The sequence below is a fragment of the Urocitellus parryii genome, chromosome 3, assembly GCF_045843805.1.
Source record: "Urocitellus parryii isolate mUroPar1 chromosome 3, mUroPar1.hap1, whole genome shotgun sequence".
Lineage (NCBI taxonomy): Eukaryota > Metazoa > Chordata > Mammalia > Rodentia > Sciuridae > Urocitellus > Urocitellus parryii.
Window position 1 is genome coordinate 21,866,344 of NC_135533.1, and position 25,013 is coordinate 21,891,356.

General features: G+C 34.8%; 1 protein-coding gene, 1 non-coding gene and 1 pseudogene across 3 annotated transcripts in view; 1 reads left to right on the plus strand and 2 right to left on the minus strand.

The window, feature by feature from the left end:
* Mkln1 (muskelin 1) overlaps positions 1-25,013 on the minus strand; it is a 176,866-nt gene that overhangs the window by 49,468 nt on the left and 102,385 nt on the right. For both annotated transcript variants that reach the window (XM_026392770.2, XM_026392771.2), the window contains 3 exons: positions 20,683-20,895; positions 13,618-13,839; positions 11,170-11,299 (listed from right to left, as the gene is read on the minus strand). In XM_026392770.2, the coding sequence (XP_026248555.1) occupies positions 11,170-11,299; positions 13,618-13,839; positions 20,683-20,895 (565 nt within the window). The remainder of the gene's footprint in view (positions 1-11,169; positions 11,300-13,617; positions 13,840-20,682; positions 20,896-25,013) is intronic.
* Positions 2,142-2,214, plus strand: Trnaa-ugc (transfer RNA alanine (anticodon UGC)). The gene has a single exon. It is a non-coding gene; the product is annotated as a tRNA-Ala (tRNA).
* LOC113185584 (succinate--CoA ligase [ADP/GDP-forming] subunit alpha, mitochondrial pseudogene) lies at positions 6,843-8,132 on the minus strand (annotated as a pseudogene).

Here is a 25,013-nt window from a genome sequence, read left to right on the forward strand (position 1 = left end):
GATGAGAGGTGGGAGGGAAAGGGAGTGAGAAGGGAAACCACATGGAAATGGAAGGCGATCCTCAGGGTTATACAAAATGACATATAAGAGGAAAGGAGGGGTAAGACAAGATAATACAAATGGAAGAAATGATTTACAGTAGAAGGGGTAGAGAGAGAAAAGGGGAGGGGAGGGGAGGGGAGGGGGGATAGTAGAGAATAGGACAGACAGCAGAATGCATCAGACACTAGAAAGGTAATTTGTCAATCAATGGAAGGGTAACTGATGTGATACAGCAATCTGTATACGGGGTAAAATTGGGAGTTCATAACCCACTTGAATCAAACTGTGAAATATGATGTATTAAGAACTATGTAATGTTTTGAACGACCAACAATAAAAAACAAACAAACAAACAAACAAAAACAAAACAAAAAAAAATTACAAAGAAAATATGCTGGAGGATTTTCTATTTGGTACAGTACCTTTAGATTCAATCACCAGCACCAAAAAATGAAACAATACAAAAGAAGAAAGTGCAGAATTCAACATGAACTAAGAATATGAAAGACACAGTCTTCCTGTCATGGAACTATGCCCTCCCAATGAGATATTCATCATTCCTGTTCTCTGCATCCTGTGCAGGTCGGTGTGTTCTTTACTATTGTTATAATAATTATAACAACATGGTAATAAAGGACACTATAATGTTAAAAAAAAAAAGAAATTTAAAAAGTAAACATATAACTATTATAGAACAGGGATCAGTTGTAAGAGTACTATATCACCAATGCTTGACTTAATGAAACAAGACCCCTTTGAATTTATAAACAACTACCTGATAACTACTGTTCTGCATCCCAACTTTCTGATAACTGCTCTTATTTCCTCATGCTGAGAATAGATGTCAAGGAATTTAAATTTGACATGCTCCTGGATTAACACAGCCTAACTTAAATCTACATGTGTCTAGTTCCTACCCTTTTGTTCTACTCTTCCCCACCCCTGTAGGATTAGAGATTGAACCTAGATGTATGGTACCACTAAACTAAAACCCCATCCCTTTCTATTTTTTCTTTTGACCCAGGGTCTCACTAAATTGCAGAGACTGACCTAAATTTGCAATCTTCCTACCTCAATCTCCCAAGTAGCTGGGATTACAGGCAGGCACAACTAAGCCTGGTTTCTCCTTTTCTCTTAAAAAGGCTTTTGGTATCTCCAAAAATGGAGATTTGAAAAATAAAAAGATCTCCTCTATTTTCCTCAAAGCTGGCTTTGAATAAATCTATTTTTCTCACCAACCTGTCTCCTGAGAATTTCAGTGGCGTGAGAAGCCGTAAAGCTTTTCCCTCCCTATTACATTAGCATCTGGCAAATGGCGAAAACTCCATATATGTTACCTTGAGTGAATACAGATATGAGAAAGTACTTCTACTATAAAACAGGTTCTACAGCAAATCATAAAACTCTAGTGTTGTGACAGATCATCTTCTAAACATAATTACTGTTAAATACAGAGCTTACATACAGGGAGTCTGCTAAACCCCTTGTGTTCATGGTCATAATGCCAAAACTTAAGAGATAAACCCAAATTAGATATGCTGAATTTTGATGTAATTATGTATGTGTTAGACACAATGCTAATAAATCTCTTATTTCTAAGTAGCTGCCAAGTCCACTGATTTAAATTATAATTTCCTTCTGAGCGAAGCAGAAAATTGTTATACTCCTAAAAAAAACTGGAGTTGAAGTTTTTTCATAGATGTTTAATCTAATATAATACATTCAAATCATTATAAAGAGCAATGACTTAAGATTTTTACGGTATTTGACTATACAAAATCATTAAAAGCAGCAATTAGAGATATCTCATTTCTAATTACTGATCTCAATAGTTCAAAGAAATTTCTTCTGTGACATCCAAAAATATAATTTGCAACACACATTGTAAATATAGTTTTAATCAAATAATCCGCATTAGTGAATCATAAGCACAGTAATTATGTTAAATCCATCTCAAATTATAGTAATTAATTGTAGTAAACAAGATTTAGAAGAACAGTTAATAAACAATAGACTGGTGAAATAAGCTACATAGCATATACATAATGGGTAAAATTGGTATTTTCTAAGAATATTTAATAATGTGGGAATTTAGGGCTGGGGATATACCTCAGTTGGTAGAGTGTTTGCCCTGCATGCACAAGGCCCTGGGTTCAATCCCCAGTACCCCCCCCCACACACACACAAATTAATAATAATAATAATAATAGAATCTAAATAGTATACTGCTCCATTATTTTTTTAATTTTTTAATTTTTTGAGTGCTGAGGGTTGAACTCAGGGGCACTCAGCCACTGAGCCACATTCCCAGCCCTAATTTGTACTTTAGTGACAGGGGCTCACTGAGTTGCTTAGAGCCTCGCTTTTACTGAGGCTGGTTTTGAACTCAAGATCTTCCATCTCAGCCTCCTGAGCTGCTGGAATTACAGGCATGCACTACTGCATCCAGCTAATATACTGCTTCATTTAAAAAATTTTATATAATTTATTTTTTATAGATGGACACAATATCTTTATTTTTATGTGGTGCTAAAGATCAAACCCAGAGCCTCATGCATGCTAGGTGAGTGCTCTACCTCTGAGCCACAACCCCAGCCCCTTAAAAGAACTTTTTATGCCTTACAAAGTAAGTAGTAATCTAGTACGATCAAATAAAATGCAAATGTACTTTTTAAAGTGAAGTAATTTCATGGAAGAACAAACAGTACATCATAGTTTTGATATGAGGTTTTCTGAATCCAGTATGCTTTTTGGGAGACCTGGAATACTTAAAAGAATGACTCCTCTTTAAGAAATCCTGAATAAAGTATGTTTATTTGATCAGAGGTTTTCACAGGTTTTAAAAACAAGAGTCAAGATTATATTGCCAGGGGCTGGGGCTGGGGCTCAGGGGTACAGCACTTGCCTAGCATGTGTGAGGCACTGAGTTCCATCCTCAGTACCACATAAAATATAAATAAATAAAGTTTAAAAAAGATAATCAGAAAAAAACCCACTGAGGAAAAAAAGATTATATTGCCAGATGATACCAATGATTGTGTTAACAATTATGGCTAGAGCCATATACTTGAATTTCTAACCTGGACTTAAGGAGTTACAGAAGAATTTAAGATGACAGCTATCTACAAGCTAAAAGAAGAGAACATGAGTTAACTATATTTTGAATGTAGGAAGGAAAGCTGGGGAGAACTGAATGAGGGAAAGTCCAAAAGCAAGAAAATGTATATTAACTATAAAAATTTAATATTTTATAGTGATCATGAAGGAAGAGTTGGTAGAAGAGAGGATGGAGAAATCAAGAATGGGACTGAAGAACTAAGTTGGGGCCTGTCATGACTGAGTCAGGCTGAGTTTAAACTTAATCTTGAAGGCAAGCACAAATGATTAAACGATTTAAAGCAAGAAAGAAAAACCACCAGTTGTGTATTTTTTTTTAAAGATATTTTCTGATCTTAATTACCACTCATCAAAAGATAAGGTCAATTTATTTCCTTTTCCTCTTCATACATAACCATAAACTTCTTGAAAATAGAGCGCTTGTTCCAAGCTGCTTACCTACTGCTTATTAGCTTACTGTCTGGCATCTAACAGTTGGCCAAAAATATCTATTGAATAAATGTGAAGACATATGGTTCTATTCTTAATAGGTAAAACAGAACAGCTGTATTGTACATGCAATATGGGGAATGGGTTGGGGAAAATATGGAGTACGCAACAAGAGAATGACTAGAGACAAACCAAATAGGCAATAATGTCCAAACTAGTACACAGTGAAACAGCAATGCTAACAGATGGAGTAAAACTGACATGACTTGATAATTACTGGACAGATCAGTATTACCTGAGGATAGTATTGATATCCTCTTGAGAAAACTGAGACATGTAACAATAACAGCAACTCAAACTTGAGAGTTAATCCATTTCCACTCACAGAGAAGCCATGAGCAGGCACATTATTTTCCTTAAATTATAATTCTGGTAATTCACAAATGCAGAAACAAAGTCTGAGACCTTGGGTAATTTGCCTAAAGTGTCTCGACTAAAAGGCTCTGGAACAATACAGGGCAATATATCATAGTTCTGATAACTGAAATAGGTCCTGGAAAGCTAGAATAGTGAAGGGGAAGAGGGAAAAGGGTAAAAGGAAAGGGAAAAGAAAGGAAGGGAAGGAAAACAGAAAAGGAGGGAGATAGAAATGAACAGGGGAAAAAAAGGGAAGACAAGAAAGTAATTTCAGTTTCACTCTAATATATCAACAGAGCCACTGAAGTTCCTCAATTCCAAGTATAACTGTAACAGTTTTGGGGGAGGGAATTTCCAATTAATCCTATGGATGCTCAACTCTGTCATAAAAATCTTCAGTATAACACCCATTATACACACAGCCTTTGATCAGTGCAAATCAATGAAAACTATCAAAATTAACCACTTGGAAAATGTATACCTAGATAACAGAGTGGTATTTTCAGATCAAGACACTGACATTAAACCTTTCTAACACTTTCTAATTTATTTAGAAACAGAACAAAATTTTTAGCATGTATACAAGACCCTCATATCTATATCTCTAATCTCATTTCATACCCACATTCCTCCTTTGCACCAGCCCATCTGTTTCTGGAACATATCAACTTCTTTTCTGCTTCAGGAACTCTGCTCTTAGTTCTTCATGTGGTTCTTCCTCATTTTCTACTTCTCATCCTAAATCTTAAAGAGTACCTCCTCAGACATGGTTTACTAACCTACTCTATCTAAATGAAACCTCAATGTTACTCATTACCATAGCATCTAATTATTTTCTTTACAGTACTTTAAACACCACTGTAGGTTTCTTTCCACAAGAATGTGAATCCTCTGAGAGAATTTCATTCCCTAGGTCCACAGTTGACTCCCAAATGCCTGAAATAATACTTTCCATACAGAAGACAATGAACTACGTGGGATAGGAGGGAATAAGAGAGACAAACCTAGATACTAGCAGACAATCGACAAATATTATTAATGAATTAAATTATTACATTGTGGTGCAGCTCACCATAAACCATTTAAAAATTGAATATTGCACAGGAAAAATGGTGATTCTGATTTTAGAAAAGGTGATTATAGTAGTAATTAGGGAATGAGTCCACTTGTCTTTTCTACTAATAACTCTAGTTCATGGTAATAAAACCAGAATGATGAAAAAAATTATAATTTAATGTAAATTTAAAAATACAGTAGGGCCGGGGTTGCAGCTCAGTGGTAGAGCCGCTTGCCTAGCATGTGTGAGGCACTGGGTTTGAATTCTCAGCACCGCATACAAATAAATAAAAATAAAGGTCCATTGACACCTAAAAAAAAAAAAAAAATACAGAAGACAAAAATTACACCAGATTTTATATAATAAATAATTCTATCAAAGATTATGCCATATGCCAAAATGTTAATAGTTTATCTTGGATGGTTTGATAATTTTTATTGGTATCATTGTATATTTAAAAAATTCTCTACAATATTATTACTTGTAGAATCACAACAAAAACTGAAAAAAAAGAACAAGTACCATACTTTGTTAATTCTAAAACTAGTGATAACTATGACTAAAGCATTCAAATAAACAATTTTGCAAACTACTATCTAATTACATATAACTCATTTAAAATTTTTTTCAGATAACCATTAAAGCCTACTTACTTTAGATTTTTTTTTTAAACTACTATTCTGCCATTATCACAGCAGTTTTTTTTCCTAATCTTGAAAAATACAGTTCAGAATGGCAGGAAAAAATACCCTCTTTCCATTATATTCTAAACTAAATTCAATTCTCATTGTGTAATGTTTAATATATTACTTAACCTCAATAATTTCAATTTTCCAACTTGTAAATAACACCAACAATTGAAGATATTCTGGCATCCCCAACATTGTCTAAATAAAGAGTAGTCATTATTATCCATGAGAATATTATCTACCAGCTAGACTATCGGCACTTTGAAATATTATGATCTCCTTGTTCCACAACTGCACCCAAGTCTAATACTGAGCCAGCACATTTGTTGTATCAATTACTATTCACTATCTTTTTCAGTGAGAGCTATGGTAAGAACTGTAGGAGTCTTACCACTCTCCTCCTAATTATTCTAATGGAAAGTTTTTTAAAAAATCAACCCCTTTCTCTCTCTCTCTCTCTCTCTCTCTCTGTGATGCTGGGAATCTAAATTAACTCTTAAAAGCCAGAAGAAGTAAAAGATTAAATCAGATGCCTCCACACTATCTTATGGCAACAGAAAATAAACGAATTAAAAAAAATAGTTTTAAACAAGGTAATGTTACTAGCCATTTAGATCCATACTTCTAAATCATATATGCTAAAGTTACTATTTTAGACATCACCTAATGACTTCCCGTTTTAAGATTCCCACTAAATTTTAATCCCTTTTTTGGTTAAACTTATTGGAGTTTTTGCACAATTATGGTTAGAGAAATACTACTCACTTGTACAGCTAATAAATTTATGTGATGATGTCCCCTTTCTTACAAATTTTTTCCTTTTTTGTGTGTGTGTTCCTGTCTTTTCTCAGATAATGCTAACTACCTAATTACCTTTTTATTCCAAAAGCTTAAGCACATCTTTTAGTCTATTTTTGTCTAGAAACCTCAAATCAAATGGCTGTCCCTGTTATACAACAGGTGAAAATATCTCAATTTAGGACATTCTAAAACTTTACTTTGGCTTCCTGTTTTGATGAAAGACCAAGGCCAGGCACAAAGGCTGACAATTGGTAGACAACAGAAGTAAACTTCAATGGTTCATAAATCTATCATGACTCATTCCACAGTTTCAGGACCTTTTTGTTTTCTGGCATCTTCCTCTTTTCAAATTCCTCCTAGATAGTGGTATCCAACTGTGCAGGAGACATGGTAACACAACTCCTGCATTCTAAAGAGCAGCAATCTTCTCTTTAGCTCCACTATTTCCTCCAGCAATAATTGCTCCTACACGAACCATTCTCCTGCCTGGAGGCAGTTAAAACAGCAATGGACACTACAGGCTTGGCATTTGGAACTGAATTATGTTTTTTTCAAAAATTCTGCAGCATTTTCTTCTGTATTACCACCAATTCAACAACCAATAGGATGTCTTTTGTGGCTGATTCATTGAAAAGGATTTTAACGCAGTCAATAAAACTGGTTCCATTAAAGGATCACCCCCAATGCCAACACATAAAGATTGCCCCAATCCAACTTGTGTTGTTTGGTGTGCTTCATAAGCCAGGATGCCAGATTTGGACACAAAACCTTTTCTTCCTTTCTTGTGAATATGGCCAGGCATGATGCCAATTTTGCATTCTCCAGGGCAGTTTGGCCCAATTAGCTTTGTTTTTCCCTGGTTTAACAGTTTGTGCTTGAACCTTACCATATTCTGTTGTGGAATACCTTCAGTAATGCACACAACCAAGGACAGTTCTGCTGCAATACCTTCATCAATGGCCACAGCAGCAAAAGAAGGAGGGACATACATGACAGAAGCTGTTGCTCCTGTCTGTTCTTTGGCCTCCTTCACAGTATTAAAGTCAGGTAAATCCAGATGTGTCTTGCCTCCTTTCCCTGGAGTGGTTCCTTCACTGAGTTTGGTGCCATAGTCCAATGCCTGCAGGCTAGCTATGAAAGGTGCCCAGCTTACCTGTGAAACCCTGGCAAACGACCTTTGTATTTTTATCACCATAGAGATATCTCTAGAAAGCTATACTGGAACAATGCTAAATTGCATTCTGTTGCAGCAGAAAGGCACATGACAGCAGGCAAGTGGCAGCCAGGCAGCTGCTGCCAGAGGCTATGGTTGCGGTTGCAACTGCAGTGGCTCTATAAACCTCATTTTTGGTAAGGAAAAAAAAGGTCTATTCTCTGTTATCCTGTACTAGTTTGAACTGGATACTCATTAAGTTCACTGTGCAAGTGTCATCTTGGGATGCCCCTTTGTTGCTTTCCTGTATTGGATCTTCTTTTTCCCAGCTCCTATGTTTTCTTTTTGCTACTTTTACTGATTTTTATTAGTGTATAAGGTGTACTAACATCCCAAGAAAGACTGCTTAAGACACCACTAACTGCATGATCTAATAGCCATTTCCAAACCACTACCCCCAGTGTACTACATGAAGACTGGAAATGCTAAATACTTGCTTTCCTAGACTTACTGAAGCCAGGTCTCACAGTTCTAGTCAATGAAATAAATGTATGCAGAGTACCACAAAGAGTTTGCTGGGCAGGTTTTGCTTTGTTTCTTTCTTTTCTTATCTGGAACAAAGGAATTATGTTTGAGGTAGTTCACACAACTTGCTGGCATGAGGCTACAGCTTCATGTTAAAGAAGAGCATAACAGAAACTGTTGAATCACTACATTAATGCCAGACAATCTAACTCTGGATTTCTTATTCTGTGAGAGAAATGATTCTATAATTGTTTAAGCCACTGTTTAATGGCTTTTCTTTACTTCCCCTTCTACTCCCAACTGGGAATGAACCCAGGGTCACTCTACCACTAAGCTACATCCCAAATTCTTTTTATTTTCAGACAGGGTCAACCTCCTGCCTCAATCCCCTGAGTTGCAGGGATTATAAAGCATGTGCCACCAGGCCTAGCATTTAATAGATTTTTCTATTACTAGGAGGAAAACATATTTCACTGATCAACCTTGCATGTATGAAAATAACACTTTTCCCTTTTGTTTTACTGTTTGTCTAGAAATAGAATTCCAAGTTGATGATAATTTTCTCTCAAAATTTTCAAGAATGTGGTTTCCCCTTATCTTATAGCTTCTAATCTTGCTGAGAATTTCTATCGTTGTTAAGTCCTGTTCCTTTGAACCTCATTTTGCTCTAGAAACTTTTAAGAACTTCTCTTTATACCAGATAAGTGGAACTGCACAATGCATAATGATATGACTTCATGGTAAGAGGACTTCATGAATTTATTCATTAAATTCAGTTTACTGTCTTCTTTAGAACATTTATAATCTGGAGGTCAATACTTTTTAATTTGAGGAAAAAATTTCTTTTTCTTTTCTTTTTTTTTTTAGAGAGAGAATTTTTTTTTTAATATTTATTTTTTAGTTTTTTTTGGCGGACACAACATCTTTGTTTGTAGGTGGTGCTGAGGATCAAACCCGGGCCGCACGCATGCCAGGCGAGCGCATTACCACTTGAGCCATATCCCCAGCCCTGGAAAATTTCTATTATTATTTTAGTCTCTTACATTCTTTTTACTCACTGAAGAAAAAGTGGATTTTCTGGATTGATTGTTTTTTGGTGTGTGTTGGGGGGTACTGGCGGTTGAGCCTAGAGGTGCTTTACCACTGAGCTAATCTCCACCACTTTTTATTTTGAGACAGGGTCTTGTTTAGTTGCTTAGGGCCTTGCTAAGTTGCTGAGGCTGGCCTTAAACTTGTAATCCTCCTGCCTCAGCCTCCCAAGGCACTGGAATTACAGATATGGGTCATGGTGCCTGGCTAGATTGTTTTTTTTTTCTCTACTTTAAGAGAGATTTCTTTCTATTAATCTCACAGTGTTTCTACTTTTTTATTCTAGTAAAACAAATTCTTTAAAAGCTATTTTTCATCTATCTCTGATTGCATCCTATTATAATTTAATGGTTATAATATCTTTTTCTCTAAGGTGATCTTGATTATTTTTTATTTATTGTGTCCTGCTCATTATTTCAGATTTGTTTAGGTTTTGTCTTTCTCTCATGGGCAAGGTCCTACCCAGAAGAAAACTGTGTGGCAAAAGTGAAGAAATAAAAACTTAATAGAAATCTGTATTCACACAGCCCAGTATTCCTAAAGTGGGCAACACTTTAGGAATACTGGGCTGTGAACCCAGCCACTGTGTTGGGAACTGGACATCAAGATTAACCAATTTATTAGTTGTAGTAGTGAAGATAAATCTCTAGAGGGTGAACCTCTTGCTTTCTGTCTAGCAGAAAAGATTGGAGTAGAGTCCTCCAGTCAAACTACTCCACAGGTAGTTTTTAAACTTTGGTGCTATCTTCTATTTATAGAAGAATATTTTTAAAGGTGTTTCTTCTTTAATATGAACAATTTCAAGAAAAAGATTTTTTTTCTAGTTTTGGCTCTGTTTTAGAAGACTAATCAACATAGTATCCAGAAATGATATACTTAAGACAGGTGTTTTTATCCCCATTTTATCCACATTCAAACAACCAGCAATTTAAAAATCTATCTTGTAGGGCTGGGGATATGTCTCAGTTGGTAGAGTACTTGCCTTGCATGCACAAAGCCCTGGGTTCAATCTCAGCCCCCCACAAATAATAATAAAATACACACACACACACACACACACACACACACACACACACGCAATTTAAACCACTGGGCTTGATCAAAGCCATTCTATTGGGTATAGAAATCACAGGTAAATCAGCTATTATGTAGAGTAACCATAAACTATCAAAACAAGACACTTTTGAGAGTACAAAGGGAACTATTAATAATTATGACAGGGGCTGGGTTGTGGCTCAGCAGTAGAGTACTTGCCTCTTACATGTGAGGCACTGGGTTTGAGCCTCAGCACCACATAAAAATAAATAAAGATATTGTGTTCAGGTATAACAAAAAAAAATTAAATAATTATGACAGGGCAACATGCATAAACTGGGCAAACCAGTTACCCTATCACTAGGCTAATAACTTCTTAGATACTAAGCTTATAAACTTATCAGATGTTACCAATAACATGAATCTTCTCTCAGAACAAAGATATTTCCTACTATGCTGCTATCTAATCTATAGATCACTACAGTGAAAACAGAAGGTAGAAAGAATTAGCAAATATAAAATATTACAGTTTTTAAGATATTGCTTCTTGCAATAACCCTCCCCCCAAAAGTGTGCATATACCCCCCACACACAAATTGCTGTAGAAAGTCATATGTCTTTCTGCTTGAATAAAATAACAATAGTTATTCACATATTTTAAAAAAGATTTAGGGAGTTTCTTCCTCTTACTCAGAATTATTTCAATAAAAAATAGAGAAAGGGTTAAGGATGGTTTAAAAAAAAAAATGGGTTAGAGTGTTCTACCTAAAGTAGTTAAGGCATGAGACAGGAAATCAATCCCTAAATGCTCTTACCCATCCCAGAGTCTTTCTTGGTGCCATCTGATATTATGTCTACATGATCAGAGTCCACATCATAACTAAAGAAATCATTTAAATAGGTCTTTGATCGCTGGCCTCCAAACACATATAAGCAACGATTTTTCTGAAAAAGAAAGGGACAAAGAAGGGAGAAATATGTCACTTCTGTGAAGAATTCAGAACGGTTCTTTCAAAATTTAAATCACTACAAATGTAGTTTATGATAGATCCCATGCAGTGAAGAACCATGCTGGAATAAAGAGCAAAGAGAAGTCTTTCTACATACCGCTAAGAGATGACCTCAAGGATACCCTGTTAATGTAAAAAGGCAAGGTGCTAAATAATGTACACAGGTTGTTGCCTTTGGGTAAGAAACAACGAGTAATATCTGTATATGTATGAGAGAGACAGCAAGAGAGAGAAAGAGAGAGAGAGAGCGCGAGCGAGAACGAGAGCGCACACTGTGTGCTTCAACTATGTGTATGTGTGCATTTGCTACTGCTTTTTTTTTTTTTTTTTTTTAAACAAAGGAAGGAGAAACCAAAACCTAATAAAGGATAGTTATTTACAGGGAAATGACCCTTTTTAATCCCTATCCAGAAAACAGGGATAAAAACCAGATCTCTCACTTGTATGTACCAGCCTCCAGAATTATCTATGAGAAATAAACTTCTATTGTTAAAATGCCACTCAAAAAACAAAAACAAAAAAACAAAACACAAAAAATCCAAGATCTCACAGCCAGGTGTAGTGGTGCACACCTGTATTTCTAGTTATTCCAAAGCCTGAGGGCAGAAGGAAGGTTATAAGTTCAACGCCAGGCTGATCCCTCTCAAAATAAAACCGAAAAGGAATGTAGCTCTGATAGAGTTTAATCAGATATAAGTGGCCCTGGGTCAATCCCAAATATCAGGTTGGGAAGGGAACCCTGAAAAACAAATAAAAGATCTCTCCAAAAAGTATCTTGACTTAGGGTTTTGACTCTAGTACTGTGTATACGTTATTATTTACTCAGAACACAAAAATAAAAACCTCTGAAATTTGAAGAAAGAAAAAAAAAACTTATCTGTACATAATGATCTGACCAAATGGAAAATCACTATACTGAGAAAGTATTATCTGTAGTGCTTTTTAAAATCATAATTTTTTGACTAGTCATTCCTATTGTGCTAAATCCTAAACTGAAAAATAATCAGAAAGCAATCTCAAACAGTTCCCAGAAATTTTTGTTGTTAGCTTCATTATTCTGAAAATTGTTATAGATAAAGCAAGTAATACAGTATTGTTGCACGAAGCAGGTTTTAACCTTAAAAGATACACAGGTACAAAATCAAAATCATTAAGTGAAAGAAAACAATTTTCAATTTCAAGATTTAAAAAATATATATTTTCAACCCATGGATGGTTTAATCTTAGAATGCAGAATTCATGGATATGACAACTATATTAAAATAAAATACCTGAGATCTGCTATGTAACCCATTAAGTTCCAAGTTTTCAATTCTGCAAATATTTCAACAAAATTGACAAAGGTACGCTAAAACAGGTAAAAATCATAACCTAGAGTTTACATAAATTATTAATCTTCATATTATAATTATAGTGTTAATATTGTAACTATATTCTTAGTTTTATAACTATATTAAATGTTATATACTCTGTTTTAGGTATTTATAGGTGCTCCATATCTATGAAAATGGGACAAAATACTCAAGCACAATAAAATTTAAGAATAAAAATCAAAGGCATATCAAGGAATGAAATTAAATATGGGAAAAGTAGATATGTGAGAAATGAACAGAAGAGTATTAGTTACTGTTGGAACTCATGAGTATACAGAAATTTATAATTATACTCTTCTCTCTACTTCAAGAGAGAGAACTTGTTTAAACTACATGTTAAAAGACACATATGAAATACTTTTTAATATTGTTTTAAAACTGTCCTTAAAATAAAGACTAACATTTCCTTAAAACATTTGAAAAGATTAAAGTCTAAATTCTGGTTTTACTGGTAAATTTTAATTCTAATTATATAAAATCAATTCCTAATTCTTTGTATTTAATGGAGAGTAGTAAAGGTTTTCCCTGTGCTATGAGAACAGATAAAAATATTGCCCTTCTAATTACTAAAAGTGAGTGCAAAGTCATAAGAAAGGGAAAGAGCTCTACTATCTAGATAAGCAATAAAATTAGACATAAAATTGTGTAGATTAGTATTCAGGTAACAGCTATTTAGGAGTTACTAGGTTGATGGAAAGAGTCTCAAATAATTTTCTGTTAAAGGAAATTTCATTTTTCTCTATCATTGCTACAACTAATCACTTATTTCTAGAAAATTAAAAGCTTTGTCCTCTTAATGAAGATTTAGATTTAACCACTTCTTTTTCCTACAAAAATATACATGACGAAATAACACAATAGAAGCACAGAATATTCTTACTGAGTGGAATAGCATGCAGTGTCCTATGCGAGACTGGATGTCCTCAGGCCCAGCATTACAGGAGTCCTCTCGAAGAAGTTTCCAGGTTTGACATTGACAGTTGAAAGCAAACAACCCACTGAATTGTGGTTCACTGGCTCTGCTGTCATCTACGCTGCCATTACATGTCAAAATTCTACCACCAAAGGTGTAGATCATATGTTTTTCTGAGTCCATACACATCTATCAGAACAAGACAACAGATAAAATTGTTTTAGCTTCTTCTTGACATATGTGCCCAAATGAAACCAATGTGTGTGTGCAGTTTTACATTCTCAAACAATGACCACCACCACCTGAATTTGTCCTTAATGACAATAAACACCACCCCTGCCTATCATATGAACATACTGCAACTGTTTACAGCCTGGCAGAGATTCAGGATAAGAGTTATAAATACCTTTCCAGGTTTGCATTTGTACCAGTGAAAATAAAGCATGTTGAGTCAAAGAACTTTCTGCTTTCTTTAAATTGCATAATTAAAAAAAATTTTTTTTTAGTTGTTGATAGACCTTTATTTTATTTATTTATATGTGGTGCTGAGAATCAGACCCAGAGCCTCACACATGCCAAACAAGTGCGCTACTGCTGAGCCACAGCCACAGCCCCAAAACTACATAATTTTTTATCAATAAACACAATATGTTGATTTATTCCTAAGAGTGAACCCTAATCATACTCTATGGGAAAATAGAAATCATACCCTCATTTTTATCCTCCTTATAGAAATTCCCTTCTTCCTGTTCTAGGCAACCTATTAATATTGCTTCAATTTAATAAGATAGCATATATGCAAATCAGAGTGATACAGCTAACTTCAGTCCTGCATTTATTTTATAAAACCTTAAATTTAATTCTTTTTGAATTAAGCCATGTAATTCATATTCAAAAGCCAATCTTGATGCTTCCATTCTTTCAATTAAAGATTACAGCTTTTCATAAAAATATGTGAGAAACAGCCATTTGTCACAACAGTAAGAATCAAATTCTATTTCAAAGAATATATAAGTCTAAGTTGGAAGTTAGGATGTTAAACACAGTGACATTTATAAAGAATAAATTAGGGCTGGGGATATAGCTCAGTTGGTTGAGTGCTTGCCTCACATGTACAAGGCCATGGGTTCAATCCCCAGGGTCACACACCCTCAAAAAAAGAAAGAAAAAAGAATAAATCATGTACACAAAACATGGTATGATTTTCCTAAAATACAAATACTGACCTTCAAGTATTCAATTTGCTCCTCCCACCAGATTGTTTTTGTCATTCATCTATTTTTGTATTTTTAACAAAAAGCTGTTTGAATAATTGTAAAGTTTTTTAAAAAGTATTACTATAAAAAGAAAAGATTCTCGGGGGTAGGGCAGTGGCTCAGCCGTAGAGCATTCGCCTAGCACATTCGAGGACCTGGGTTCAATCCTCAACACCACATAAAACAATAAATAAATAGATAAGTAAAATAAAGGTATATAAAAAAAAAGACTGTGAGAAGAAAATTTGTTTTGTATTCTTTTTAAAAAAAAAAAAAGAAAGAAAGAAAAGAGGGGCTGGGGCTGTAGTTCAACGGCAGTGTGTTTGCTTGGCATGTGCGAGGCACTGGGTTCGATCCTCAGCACCACATAAAAATAAACAAAAAAGTGAAGGCATTCTGTCCTTCTACAACTCCAAAAATAGATAGATAGATAGATAGATAGATAGATAGATAGATAGATAGATAGATAGAAAAAAAGAAAGAAAGAAAGAAAGAAAGAAAGAAAGAAAGAAAGAAAGAAAGAAAGAAAGAAAAGAAAAAAAGAAAGAAAGAAAGAAAGGAAGGAAGGAAGGAAGGAAGGAAGGAAGGAAGGAAGGAAGGAAGGAAGGAAGGAAGAAAGAGTCTAGCATCTCTCAATTTTACCTAATACTAAAAGTACCTGTCCTTATTTGCCATTTCCCAAGTTTCTTGACTTCCACAAATTAAGATGTAAATACTGTTTTCCCAAGGGTGAAATCATAGTAATTCTGTTTGGAAAACTAAAGATGTCAAAGTTTTCATTTCACTGGCATTGCACAGAACATGTTCCTACTTTTTAATCTTAATTTATGATATCTTTAAAAACAATTCATACATTGCTGAAGACAATTCAGTTGGCCCCACTCAGATACTACACTCCGACTCAGGTGTCACTGAAGCTTGATCACATTACTCTATCCTAAGAACTTACTAAGGCTCAGCTCTCTAACTGGAGATCATGCAGAAAATCTTGAGGGGCCCACATTAAGTGAGTTTGCTTCCATTTTCTTAAATTCACAGATACATACTAATGGCCAATCTCTGTTTACCAAGCCCTTATGATTCTATTTCATGTAGCTAAAAGGGGAGTGTTTCTTTTCTTTTGGTGATATTTAAGCTTAATTGGTCATAATTAATCTGATAATTGTAATCTTTCTTCAGATCTGGAAATTTTTGTTTTTTTCCTTGAGTACAACTTACTGAAATTTTTATTTCACTGACAAATATTTAATTCATAATTTTTTGATTTCTTTTATGGAAGTGCATCTTTCAGAACTACTTTAAAAATATCACTTTAAATTAGTTTTCTTCAGTTTACTTCTAGCTATTTTCTTTAATCATTAATTTGTTGAGTTGGTACCCTTCTCTCATTAATTTTTCCCAAATAACTAGATTTGAGGGGTAGTCCTCTTTGTATCTGAAAATCCATATTCATAAAATCCATATTGCTATACTTTCTCAGGGGCCTGGATAGGGAGAAGAGAGACAGGATGCTATGAAGGTTCTTCAGCAGGCAGTGCCCTTTGCTTTGTCTTTCCAGCCCTTAACATTAGATAACTATCACTGCCAAGTGCTTACTTTGTCATACTGGAGAACACTCATCTATTTAGTCACTAACTGATTATTTAATGTTTGCCCCACTATATAAACTTTGAAACTCAAGCTATGTCCTAGCTTTTGGTGCTATCTTAAGATGTCCTAGTTTCTTCTGGTTGAATCTGATCCTACCTGTTTTCTACCTTTCGGGAAAATTCCACAAATTTTTGAGGTTCTCTGAAGACACTGTTTTTCAACACTACTGCTAATGTATTCTTATTATTTCAGAGAATACAATAAAGAAGACATTATGTAACTAATTAAAACAAATAAAAAAATAGAAAAAAAGAAAAATAAATAAATCTATTCTCTTTCTTCTTAAAAAAAAAAAGTATATGTTCAGCTTGCTAATGACTCAATTTGGTCCAGGGAGAATGTCATTGAGCTGAGATCTTTAATTCTTTTATTGAAATTTTTTCCTGCTACTTTGCTCCCCATTTTCTAGTAATTTCCTCAAAATGTTGCTATTCAATAGACATTTTGGTTTAATAAAAAATCTTTGGCTTATACTGTCTTTTCTTGAATATTTTCTTGATGTTGTTTTATTGTCTTTTGACATTTGCTATGTTGTAGTATAGGTATTGTATCTCCAAAAGGCCCATGATTTAAAGGTTTAGTCTTCAGGGTGGTGCTACTGGGAGGTGTTATGAACCTTCAGGAGATGGTGCCGTATGGAAGATCCCTGAGTCATTGGGGAGTGTGACCCCCAACAGTGATTCTGGGAGAACAACCCACCTTTTCTTTTGCTTCCTGGCTCATTATTGTAAGTAGTCTGCTTTGCCACATGTTCCTACCATGAAGTGCCATCCTTGCCAAGAGGCCCAAACAAAGACATCACCTTATCATAGACTAGAACCTACAGAACTGTGAGCCAAAATAAACTTTCTCTTTGTAAGTTAACTCTCCCAGTGAATGCAGATATAGAGAAATCTGTTATCAGTCTTATTTCAGTTCTTTTATAGGTGACTTCATCATTTTGTCTAGTGGCTAACATATAATCTCTTTGTCTTTTAAATCTAATGTTACTACTCTATGTCTTAGAGTTAAATGTCTGGGTCACTTTTCCCTAAATATAGTGTGCACATCTGATACATAGAGAAAGTCATTCTTAACTACATTTTTTTGAATATTGTTCCAGTCCATTGTTTGATTTCTCTCCTTCCTTCCTTCCTTCCTTCCTCCCTCCCTCCCTCCCTCTCCCCCCTCCCCTCTTTCTTTCTTTCTTTCTTTATTAGGGATTGAACCCAGGGTACTTCACCACTGAGCTATATCCCAAGTCCTTATTATCTTTTATTTTGAGACAGGGTCTTGCTAAGTTACTGAGAGCCTCACTAAATTGCTGAGGCTGGCCTTGAACTCATGATCCTCCTGCCTCAGCACCCCAAGATGCTGGGGTTATAGGCATGTGCAATTGCACCTGGTTGGTATTCTTCTTTAAGAGGGCTCCAATTATGTATATGCTGGCTTTCCTCTGTCTAATCTCTGTAATTTTCTGGCTAATCTTTTTTATCTCTTTATTTTTCTTTTCTTTTATACTACTTTTATTGTTTATGATACTTACCTATTCTTCTTTATGCTCCTGTAGATTAGTCTTCATTTCCAAAAGGGATATGGTTTTCTTCAATTCCTTTCCTGAGTTTTACCAAGTCTGGTTTTACCTGCTTCTATTATTTAGCTATCTGGTCTGCATTTATAAATTCATGCTTTGTTGTTTTCTTTAGAGTTTCAAGCTTCATTAAGTCATTTAATTCATGTTAGGATACTGGGATATAATTTTCACTTGCTTTAGTGTGAAGGAAAGTCTTGCTGTTATTTTTCTTTACACTAGTCTTCTTTGAAATAGCTCTCTAAGGATTTGGTATTTATTGCTGTTCACAGTTTTTCATATTTAAGTGTGCTGATTTTCCCTGAACCAGAAACCTTTTAGAGGATTCCAACTGGATTCCAATGGAAGGGGCATGATCTTTATCAACAATTTCTTCCTCTGTTGCTACTGAATTGAATGATTTCTTTAAAATGTGATGATTTCTTTAAAATGTCATGCATTCTCTAACTCTATGAGCTTCATCTGATTCAGGGGGCTCTGTCTCAAGCTTTGAGTTCCTCCAGTTCCTTCTAGCTATTTATTGCAAAAGGAGCCACTGTGCCCCACTGTCACTGTGTTTCCTGCACATTTAGACATTTACCACCTCGGGACCTTTCTGGTATTCTCCACATGTTAATTCACTGACCACCGTGCTGCTCAGCTCCTAAATCTTCGCACCACGATGTACCATTGCTAACCTCCCTCAGCATTCCCAGTTCTCTTCATTGATTGTTGTGGGCTTCAACACAAGTTCTAAGTATTTTGGTTGTTTTGGGGTAAACTTATAAGGAATTAGGAATTGGGATTACCTTGTCTCCTAGTTTTGCTAAATATGTGTCTTGTGTGTGTGTTTAAAAAAAAAAAAAAAAAAAAAACCTCTCTGAGTCTCACTGTTTCTGAAAAGCACACAAAGCAACAATGTGGAAAACTTGAGAACTAAACTGTCATTACATTCTTTAGAAATAAAAAAGTCTTTGAACTTGAAAATGGAGACTTATACAATTATGTTACTTGTTCAGCACCACACAGCTAGCTGTTGGCTGAAGTAGGACTAAAATCCTGGTTTCTTCACCCCAATATGCTACAGTACCATCTGATTCAGGTGAAGACCAAGCATTATTTAATAGAACCCAGCTTCTAAGGAACATCCTACTTTATCAAATTCAAGAGACAAAGGCCAGCCCCACAGAACTCTACATGTACTATATATAGTCAGACTATCCCTATACTATTCTTTTTTTAATCCATAAAAATAAAAGATATCACCATCTTCAGTAAAAGAATATGCAGGAACTTGGGATCAAAAGAATAAACTGTTCCCTAACATTGTTATGTGCTGATGCTGTTTTAGAAGACCAAAACCAGACTGCTTTCTTGGAGTTCTTATTTTCTACACGAACACCACTGAGGATGTCAGCAAAGTGTGCACAGCTCTGAGGAGCTCAGTTACATATAGCCAGCAAAAGTTCCACATTCATTCTGGGGAGTACTTTGAAGACTAATGTTTATGATTTACCACCTAATTCACTTCATACGCAATAATACATACCTCTCTCTTTGCCATTCTCCTATAAAAACTACATATTAGTATTAATATAGTATAGTAATAAGATAGCTTTAAAGTAAAGAATTAACAAAAATCTGAAAAGATTTTTTTAAAAAAAGACCTGGGTTTTGACTCCTACATAAGATTTTAGACTTATGTTTGATTTTGTCATAAGTCTAGCACCACCTCTCATTTCCCAAGTACTAGATAATGCTACCATCAATAGTGTGACAGATCTTGAGTCTTTTTTCCCCAACATTCCAAAAAAACATTGCCAATGGGCTGAACCAAATAAAACTGCCTATAAAAATTCAAAGTGGTTACTGTTTTACTTGACTTATCCTAAAATGATATGGAACAAGTATTCAAAGATACCATAAGAATAACACTGATGGGGATGATGATGATGGCTATAAGCACATTAGTATCAAAATGGCTTCCAGTATTACTGCATGCAGTCTCCCTGTCTTAACACCATTACATGACTTCTATTGGTACTGAGTTTAACCTTAAACTAGCATATGTCAAATTCCTACCTAGGTTCCTAAGTTTCTGGCTATAAACAAAACTGAGCATATTTTACTTCATTTGGAAGAAAAGCTCAAGATTTCAAATTCCTGAACTCATTATAAATTGATTTTAAATTTCTGCCAGATAAGATAAAAAAATTAAAAAGGCAAGTTATTATGTTATAATTTGTGGATATTTACTATAAAATTAAATTTGTTTTTTCCCTAATATTTTTCTATTTACTCTCCATACTAAAGTTCTTACGATTAGCAATAATGTTCTGAGATCTTGGTAATTGAGCCTACACCAAATTCAGGATGTAGTATAAATTTGGTGTAGGCTCAATTAAAATAAAGAATAACATTATACATACTGAAACAATAATTATTTTTATAATCTGTCATAGGTGTTTATAGTGTTTACTATTAGACCATTCTGCACAACATCAAAAAAAGTAGTCTAAAAGCTAAGAATTACTCATCACTAATTAATTCCACTACATATTTAACTGTACATCAAACCTGATGATCAAACACCAGTTTTGGCCCTCCATCAGCAGCAGTATCTTCGCTTAATAACATCCACGTGTTTGTGTCAATGTCGTAACGATAGAAGTCACTTTTCAGAGATTTGCTGTTCCTCACAGAGGAATCCAAATAACGTCCCAATGTGTAGATTTGCCTCCGCTGAATGTCAATGCACATTTTATGACATGATCTGGCGCTAGGACCATTCTGTAGAGAGGAAAAGAAGGGTGAGGGGGGAGGGTGATTCAAAGAACAAATAACAAAAAATAAAATTAAATGCCCCTTTTGTTACTTTTCATTAGAAGTTTTTCTTAGAAACTAATATCAAATCAACTAATATGGGTTCAACATCAAGCATAAATCTCTGAAGAAGAGCAACAGAAGCAGTAGGAGACACAAATCTTATCCTGGAAAGGCTTAAAATATACTAGGAAAGATAAACCAAACTATTCTGTAAACTATGACACTCATTTGCAAATTGCATATGGCTTCAATCAGGTATCAATTGCATTTTAGTCATTTGTGATGTAGTTCAATTCCATACTACATATCACTTTTGTCCTTAAGAACATTTCTATATTTCTCACCAGAATATAGGACAAAACAAGTATGGTCTGGGGCTGTAGCTCAGGGTTAAGGGTGCTTCCCTGGCATGCATAAAGCCTTGGATTCAATCCCCAATACTAGAGGGTAGGCAGTGGGAAAACAGTATTATCAGAACAATAATGTAGCAGTATTAACTTGACTAAAGGAAGAAATATTGGAAAGGAAAACAGTTTGACAATTAGTGTTATTAATCCAGAGAGTATGTTGATTTGAATCTATACAATTAACTATTTTAAAAACTTACTTTTAAAGATTTTTGTCAAGATTTTAGAAGATAAAGAAGAAATTTTATTTAAGAAAGAACTGTCTCCATGTGTCATCCTCAGAGAAAAGGAGGATAATAAAACACTAGGTACTGAAATGCCTCTTTGTGTTCCCCAAGAACCTGGTCAACTCAAGGGCTGAAATGTCCAGGTTTATTTTATCTTGATGGACACTGGTTTTCTCCCATGAATACTAGGAATTAAGGTGAGTTAGCATATCCTCCATGCTTTCTTACATGCAGGTCAAGTTCCTTGGGATGCCTAGTCATTCAAAGCAAGCTAAGCTAGCGATGCCACTGCTTCTGCAGCCTCACTTATAAAACTCCTCTCCTTAACTGGTGTGAAACTGAGGACACTTGTCCAGTCAGCCACCACTGGACAAGGCATCAGGAGAAATGAAATGCTATTTTCTGGCAAAGTAGCATGAAGGACAGAGGTGCTAGTCTAGCCTGTTGCCACTAAGCTTTCTGGAGTAGTATCAGGAGGGACAGAGGCATTAGCTGGCAAAGCACTCTTAGGAATGGAGGTGCTATCTGTCTAGCCTGTCATCACCAGGTCTTCCCTGTTAGAGCACTGTCACGCAGTCTCTAGGTACTTTCTTTGAACTCTTGGCTGCCTATCCCATTGGGCTATCACAAACTGGGCTGTGGCCAGTATACTTTATAATTAACCTCAAAAATAAATATGGGATAACACCTAATAAATCTGTCATATTTCTGAGAATGTGAAATTTGAGATTTAAATAGAAAAGTTATCGAATTTTTTCCTTCAGTACTTAAGTACTTCTAAAATGCTGAGCAAATTACACCCTAAGCACAAAGAAAAAAGGTAAAGGAAATTAATAGGATAGAAAACATTAAGAAATGGAGAAAATTAACAGCTGATTATTTGAAAGACTGACAACATTCTATACCCCTAACAAGACTAATTTTTTATAAAGGGAGAGAGAAATACAAATTGCCACTATCAGAACTGAAAGTACTAAGACTCTCTAAAAATTAAAAACAAAATAAAGGCCTATTAAGAAAAACTGGTAAAATTTGACAATGTAGATAAAATGGACATATTCCTTAAAAATATAAACAGTAAAATGAACTGAGATGAAAATGAAAAACATGAAATCCTTATATCTATTGAAAAATTGAATTTATAATTAAAAATCTTCCCATAAAGAGACTTCCAAGCCCAGATTTCTATCCTGGTATATTTTATCAAATACCTATGGAAGAAATTTCATCATTTTTAGACAAAATTATTTGGAATATACTGGAAGAAGAAAAACTCCATTCTAAAATCTATATTCTAGGACTAGGATTGTAACTCAGTGGTAGAATGCCTAGCATATGTGAGGCACTGGGTTCAATCCTCAGCACCACATAAAAATAAATAAAATAAAGGTATTGGGTCCATAAACAACTAAAAAAATTAAAATCAAATCTATATTCTACTCCATTCCTAATTTAACATAACATTAAAATCAAAAGATATTACAAAGAAGAGGTGAGGGATAGCAGGAATAAGAGGAAAGGGAAAAGGAAGTCAAGAAATAATTTATGGGCAAGTATCCCTAAACAAAGACACAAAGTTAATCTTTTACAAAATATTTACAAATAGAATACAACAATAAATAAAAAGAATATTTCAAAACAAAAGGAACGCAATTGATTTTATATATAAAAATCCATCACGGTAATTTGTCATATTAACTGGATGAAGGGTAAAAATATGATTATATTAATACCAATTTAGAAAACAATTTGATAAAATTTAACACATATAATACTCACATGCAATATAAATTCATGAAACTCACAGCAAAACAGGAATAGAAATGAACTGCACCACATAAAAATGAAAACAAAATAAAGGTATTGTGTCCATCTACAACTAATTATAAAGAGGAGAGATCTGGTAGGCAGCTGCTTAATCAAGTGATCAAAGCTAACTAACATCAGATGAACTGAAATAATGTGTCTGTCTCCTGAAGCCAATGTAATCCATGTGTTATGCCTGCTAAAAAACGTGTAATGGTCAATTTGAATTCTCAACATGATTGGATTAAGAGATGTCAATGATTAAGAGGCTTCTGGGTGTGTCAGCAAGGGTGTATCTAGGAATGGCTGGCATGTGGGATAGCCAGCTGAAGTGGAGACCCTCCTTAAGCATGGGCAGCACTGTCCAATAGGATAGTGGCTTAGATGGAATAAAAGCTGGAAAAACAAGGATACAGCAGCAGATGCAAGCTCAATTCTTCTTGAACAGGTTCTTGATTGCTGCTTTGATTGAGGATATTGGACTCTCGCTTCTTCACTTTTCCAAAGGACTCTTCCAGTGGTGATTCTCCAGGGAGTTTCCATAAGCCTTCAGTCTTGGACTAGGGTAGCACTGTTAATCCCTCTTGTTCTAGGGCTTCAGTGTCTTGGATTGTGGCAGGTTTTGGTTCCTCTCTAGCCTGAAGACAATCACTATGGACTATCCAGCTTCTGATCGCTTAAGCCAACCTAATAAATCCCATTTTTATAATAATACTTCCTAATACAAAATGCATAATCTGAATCCAATCCTAAGGAAATATCAGGCAAAGCCAGTTGAGGGATATTCTACAAGATGACTCCCTGTACTCTTCAAAAATGTTAGTCAAAAAGAATAGGAGACTAAAGAATCATGAAAACAAAATGCAATGCATGATAATGGACTAAATCCTGGGTCAGAGGCTGTGGGGACGATGACAATGGGATGCTTCTAAAGGACAACTCTGGGTCATTTTGGGATAACTGTCTATATCTGAATAGGGACTGAATTAGATTAAAGCTACAGTTCTCAGTACAGTCTGGGTTCTTCAAAGCACTTTAGGGAGTCCATAAGGTCAAAGTTGTTTTCATAACAATACAAGGATACATTTTTTAAATGCTCATTCTCTATGAATGTTCTGAAAATTTCCAGAGGCTACATGATTTTCTGATATAGCAGCCTGAATGCAGAAACAGATGTATAAATTAGCTGTCTTTTATTAAGCCAAACATTCAAGAGGTCTAGAAAACGAAAAAACAATGCTATTTGATGTATGATGTTTTCTCAAGGAAAAGCACCTATGCAAATGTTTGCATTGCAAGCTGATAAAGGTGCTTTTTCCATAGAACTCTATATTTACTTGAGAGAACAACTAAAGTATGGTTATTTAAGCTGGGGTTGTGGCTCAGTAGTAGAGCACTTGCTTAGCACACATGTAGCACTGGGCTCAATCCCCAGCACCACATTAAAAAAAAAAAAAAAAAAAAAGAAAAAAGGTAAACAAAATAAAGGTCTAAAAATATTTTTTTAAAAAGCATGGTTATTCAGAGTTTGTGGTTATGTCAGACAGTATCTCAAAAGTGAATGAGAAAATCTGTTGCCAATGATGTCATATTTATTTTAAGCATGCCTCAGAATTTTAGAAAATTGCTACTGTGATCAACA